At 35.6% G+C, this 5,907-nt stretch overlaps 1 protein-coding gene across 1 annotated transcript in view; it reads left to right on the top strand.

The window, feature by feature from the left end:
- Nucleotides 1-5,907, top strand: part of PDSS2 (prenyl (decaprenyl) diphosphate synthase, subunit 2) — a 489,995-nt gene that overhangs the window by 304,844 nt on the left and 179,244 nt on the right. The window contains exon 4 of the mRNA XM_006881173.1: nt 3,829-3,903. Coding sequence (XP_006881235.1) covers nt 3,829-3,903 — 75 coding nt within the window. The remainder of the gene's footprint in view (nt 1-3,828; nt 3,904-5,907) is intronic.

Raw genomic sequence — 5,907 nt, forward strand, 5'->3', positions numbered from 1 at the left:
TATCCTGCTGGATGGTGAAGCAGGAAATAAGTGGGTAAAGACGCATGTGAGAAAGGCAGGGGCAACACTGACACTAAAGTTAACTCCGCAATAAGTGCTAGTTAGTAGTATGGGTTAATGCATTTCTAGTGCATTTTTTATAGGAAATTATTTTTATTATAATTTCATTATAGCCAGTGGGATGAAGTTTGACAAAGTGATAAACACTGCAGAAAAGATACATGTGAAGAGGACAAATAGAAATAAGTAGAGGTTTCTCATTGAATTTATAAAGAAGAAATTTTCACATTTACATACTTAATTATAAGTCAAATACTAAGATCCATTTATAGTAAAGTTCAGAATTTTTGAGCTGAGAATGACCTTAAGGAATCACCTTTTGCAGCTGTGTTCATTTTATAGTTGGAGAGAATCAAAACTCAGAGACATTAATTTATTTGCCCAAATGCTTACAGCAAAATTAGTGGTAGGCCTTGAAGTAGAATCTAGATTCTGGCATTTTGTGTTCTGCTTTGTTATATTTTAGTTCTCCAATCTTTTGAGCTTCCAAGTGTGACTAATGGTAAGTCACTTTTAGCCTTCTTTTTTTTTTTTTAAGTGACATGCTTGCTAGCATTTTGGATTCCTTAAACAAATCATTCTTGAAGAACCTGAAAGAAAATAAATGTCATTGTGCAAGTGAGGGGTTTGGGGTGTTTTTTGTTGGGTTGTTGTTTTTGGGGTTTTTTTTTTTCATTTCTAAATATATGAAATATCTAAACAAGTAAATATGTAATAAGCCAAATAAGTATGATTAAATAATTAAAAGAAATTAATTATATTATTTCACCAAAGGATTCTTTCTTAAGTGTGAGTAGCTGGTAGTTTTGTGTTCTATCTGGACATACTATGTTTTTAAAAGGAGATAATACTAAAATAGATGACTAAATAATTAAAAGAAATTAATTATATTATTTTACCAAAGGATTCTTTAAGTGTGAGTAGCTGGTAGTTTTGTGGTCTATCTAGACATACTATGTTTTTAAAAGGAGATAATACTAAAATAGATCTCTCTCTAGCATAATTTAGAAGTAAAGCATTTCAGTTAGTATGAAAAGATTTATATGTGCACTAAGCAAGTTTCTCTAGCATGAGGCACGTTCAGTTCCCCTAGGCTATTTCTACTTCCCTTTATATACTTGGGGCGTTTTTTTGGTGGGGGTTTTTGTGTGTTTTTTCTTTTTCTTTTTTTTTTTTTTTGTTAATTTTAATGAAAGTTTACAGAGACGGTTTTCATTCATTCATTGTTGCACTTTTCTCCCTGTCCCCCTCCCCCCGCCTCCACCATTCACTCTTCTTTTTGAAAAGTAAAAGAAAGAGAAATACTTTCATTGTTATACAATCCCTCTCTCCAAGTCCTCTCCACTTTGCAGCCTTTGTTCTGGACTCCTGTCATGACAGTAATACCTAATCATATATCACTTTTAAACAGTTCTTTCTGTCATCTGATTCAATGCAGTATACCTTATTTATGCCCTCTCTCTCAATCTTCCCTCAACCCCAGTGTCAATCCCGTTTTACAGCAGTGGCACTATGCAATATTTGTCCTTTTGTGATTGAGATATTTCACTCAGCGTAATGTCCTCCAGGGTCCCCCATTTTGTATAATATTTCATGAGTTCCTTGTTTTTCAATACAGCATAGTATTCCATTGTGTAACTATACCGGATATTCTCTATCCATTCGTTCATGATGTGCGCTTGATTTGTTTCCAACCCTTTGCTATTGTGAACAAAGCCACAATAAACATAGGTGTGCATATATATATGAATTCTGAGTACAGGCCTCTCCTCCATATTTCCTTTCAAGGAGGGAGGTCCATCCCTTTAGGGTTATAACTTTATAATAAATCTATTTTTACTATTTTACCTTAAAAAAGAAAAAGAGAATTCTAAGTATAGGTTACTCTCTCTTAACTAAATTAAAAGTACAAGAATCCTAGAACAAAATTATTGTGTTGCCTCTTCCTGGTTTGGAATTTCAGAAAAGTAAGGTAACTCTAGTTATCACAACCAGATCCATTGTTAAAGGTCCATACCATCATTTTGCCATTTAAAGTTAGACTTTCTCTTTGTAAATCCCTCTTCACATTATCATACAGGTCTCAGAGCTCAAACTGTTTCAAAATCATAACATTTCTAAGTGAGTGAGTGATCTGTATTATGTATCCAGCCATCAAGGGGATCTTGGGATGTTGCTTGTATAAACTGTAACCTAATCTGATGCTGTGTGTTTAGTTACAGCCTTTCATAGACCTATGGCTGACACTCAATCCTCCTGGATTTGGGAATAGAGCTTATCTGATACCTTAAGGGGGGAAAAAAACCTATTCATTTTTCTCTCTTCCCCACTTAAATAACTCAACACATCTGGTAACACTACAGGATCATTGTCCTTCCAGTTCCTATGCAGCTCATATTGCTACAATATTTCTTAAGTATTTGGTTACCTAAAGGGAATGTGGTGTTTTGGTTGGTTTTATTTAAAAAAAAAAAAAACAGACGGTGTAGATCTTACCAACTAGCCCATCTGCAGATTTACGGGGGGGGGGGGGAGGGAAATGTTTTTAATCAGCAAAATTTCCATATCAGCAGCCCCGTGCATGTTGTACAATAGGAATATAAATATAAATTTGGAGGTAAATGCTCATGTGTTAAAATTTTAAAGCAAATCTTTCTCTGAACTAATGCAATTTGTCTCTAGAAAAATGTTTACTAAATCCAGGGAACCTAAAATCTAAATTTTTTTTATCTGAATCCTTTGACATTGTAATGTCTTTAATTATAAAAATGACAGAACTGAAACAAAATCTTTTAATTCAATCAGACCTAAGCTAAATTTTAGGAAGCAAAGGGTAAGAATCAGATATAATAAGGCATAGTATAGGAAATTAAGTAGACAAGATAGATTTGTAAGTAGGAGGTAGGGTTACAGGAGGGAATTCTTGTTTGATATGACTGCATTGAATGTTATAATAAATGCGACTATTTCATCCTCTTAAACTAATATGGTATATGCAAATAATTCTAAATTATACAGTAGTTCCCAAAGTGATCCTTTATTGTTTTTCGCTTGTTTTACATTCTGGAGCAAGTTCAAAGCTTTGGATTTTGCTGTCTTCTTTTTTTTTTTTTTTTTAAGTGTTCTTGTTGTTGCCATCAAGTGGAGCACAACTCATATTGACTTTGTTTTTTTAAGTAGCCTGAGCTGAACCTTGAAGATTAAAGCTAATACAAGTTTGACAAAAATGACTCAATATTGTGACTCTGTGAAAGTTTTCTTTGCATATGTTATGTTTAACCTAGGGGTTCTGCACCAAATATATCCACGGTGCGTTTTAAGTACAGCAGGATTAACACATTTGAAAGATTAACCATTCATTTGATTTTACTACTCTTTCTGTATTAAATATAAAAAATCAGAATTGAAATGGTTCCCAGAATGGAATAATGGAAAAGTATCCACTTGACACAATATAAATTAAGATTTCATTGGTTATCTCAAATTTAAGCTTATATTGAAAATGGTTATTACAGGATTTTTGTATATATTAGTCAGATGCTTTAAGATTTTCTCAATTAAATTATGACTGAAAAAAATTGGATCACAGCTCTGGTATCCAGGTGGGCAATGCAGTTTGCCAAGATCTTTACATATAACCCCATTTTTTTCTTTCAAGCACAAATTCTGCCTTTGCTACTGAGCCTTCTAAGACATTCTGTGGTAAAAATGAGGGTGGATTTTTTTTTTTAATCTCTTCTTTGAATTTTTTTTTCCCTTGCTTTATAGGTTGTGGAACTTTTAGCAAGTGCTCTTATGGATTTGGTACAAGGAGTATACCATGAAAATTCTGTGTCAGCAAAGGTAAGGATTTCACAGTCGTTATAAAATGGTTAAGCTAAAAAGTCTAGTGGCAAAACTAAAATTGACGAATGAAAATGTCATTTTTGTTTTGTATTTAAACTGTACATGGCATTTTTTTTTAAGATTAGTGTTTTGGCTACAAATTTGTGGCCATACGCTTAGTACATAGCAGATTTAGCCAATTAAAACAACTTCTTATCCCCTGGCTGGATTCACCGTCTGTTCAATCTGCAGCAGCCCAGTACACACCGGGACCCTTCTGGTTAGTAGGTAGCACCATCATGAGATAGGCAGGCTGGAGGAGCAGCCCGTGCTAAAGTGGCTGGACCCAGCCTTTCCACAGGGGAAAAAATCTATATATCCCAGAAGTGACCACTATCCATAAAAGATAACAGGGGGCTGGGGAAATGTATCATATGTCCACAATCCAGAATTTACAGTGTTCTTTAACTCTCTATGATGAGAAAGAAAATGGTTACACAGCTCGTTTATTTTGATTAATTTGATACATCTAGAATTAAGAATTTTTGACTCATTTAGCAAGACATCTCAAGAAAGGCTAGGTTTTATTTCTTTAAATGCAGTTATTTCATTTCAGTAGGATATTGGATGTGAAGCAATTGCTTCATTGACTATCACCATCATTTAACTTGGTATATTCTAGTATAAGAGATTCCTCTTGCAGTAGTTCATCATTCTAACTCCTGTAGCTTCCGTATTAGCAAGAATTCATTCACTGCAAATGAGGGGGAAAAAAGTATGCTTGTATTGCAAATCTCAAGTTTCTGACATTTTCATTTGATAAAAGAAAGTAAAATTTTCTTGGAAATGAAGTTTAGGGCATGAGAAAGTTGGCTAAGAAATTTCCATTTTAAAACTGTGTTTCAGGGAGGTCTGGTGGCCTAGTGGCAAAAGCTGCACTCCAATCTCAGAGGCGCACGGTTCAAATCCACCAGATGCTCTGCTGGAGAAGGAGGGTTAATCTCCTCCTGTACCAGCCAGATCCAATTTGATGGTACACACACAAGATACAGTAATTTTTTTTTTAAATGTGTGTTTCTTGGATCTCAGAATGGTTTAGAGAGTGATTATTGAAATAGGAAAAATTACACCCAAACATCTGCAAACATTTGGTTTAGGGAATTGCAGTTCCCAGTAGGCATATTTTATCTCACCTAGAAACATCAAGATATGTGACGACCCAGCAGAATTTGACCATAGTGGACCCTCTTTGCCAGTTTGTTTTAAAGTCATGCCATGGTTTACTACCATGTTGTTGCTATTAGGTTCTGTCAAGTAGAGTATGGCTCAGAGCAAACCTATGAACAACTGATCTGAACCCTGTCCTATCCTGTGCTCTCTTCATCATTCTGACACACTTGAGCCCATTGCTGCAGTCACTGTAAGTTCGTCTGGTTAAGGGTCTTACTCTCCTTCCTCGACTCTCTACCCTTCCCAACATCATGTCCTTCTTCAAGGAATAGCCCCTCTTAACAACATGCCCAAAGTATGTGAGTTGAAGTATCATCATTCTTATCCCCAAAGAGCACACTGGCTGTATCCTATCCCAGACCTATCTGTTCATTCTCCTGGCCATCCATGAGATGTTCAGTGCTCCTCTCCAGCACCACAGCTCAGAGGTGTCAGTTCTTTTTCTGTCATCCTTATTCATTAACCAGCTCTCAGATGCGTAGCAAGTAATCAGAAAGGCCATGGCCTGAATCAGATGCACCTTAGTCCTGAAACTGATATCATTACTTCTCCATAATTTGGAAGGTCCCTAATTGCAGATTTTCCCAGTGCAGTGCATCTCCTCATTTCCTGACTGCTCATACCAAGGATGTCAGTTGTGGATCCAAACAAGATGAAGCTGCTGACAGATAGATAGTAGGTAATTGGAAAGACCATTCAGGTGCACCTTAGTCTTTAAGCTGATATCATTGCTTCCCAGTACTTTGGAGAAGTCTCTGACAGCAGACTTTCCCAGTGCAATACATCTTTAAA

Source organism: Elephantulus edwardii, unplaced genomic scaffold (genome assembly GCF_000299155.1).
Source record: "Elephantulus edwardii isolate Elephantulus edwardi_28Jun2011 unplaced genomic scaffold, EleEdw1.0 scaffold00013, whole genome shotgun sequence".
In the NCBI taxonomy this organism is placed as follows: domain Eukaryota; kingdom Metazoa; phylum Chordata; class Mammalia; order Macroscelidea; family Macroscelididae; genus Elephantulus; species Elephantulus edwardii.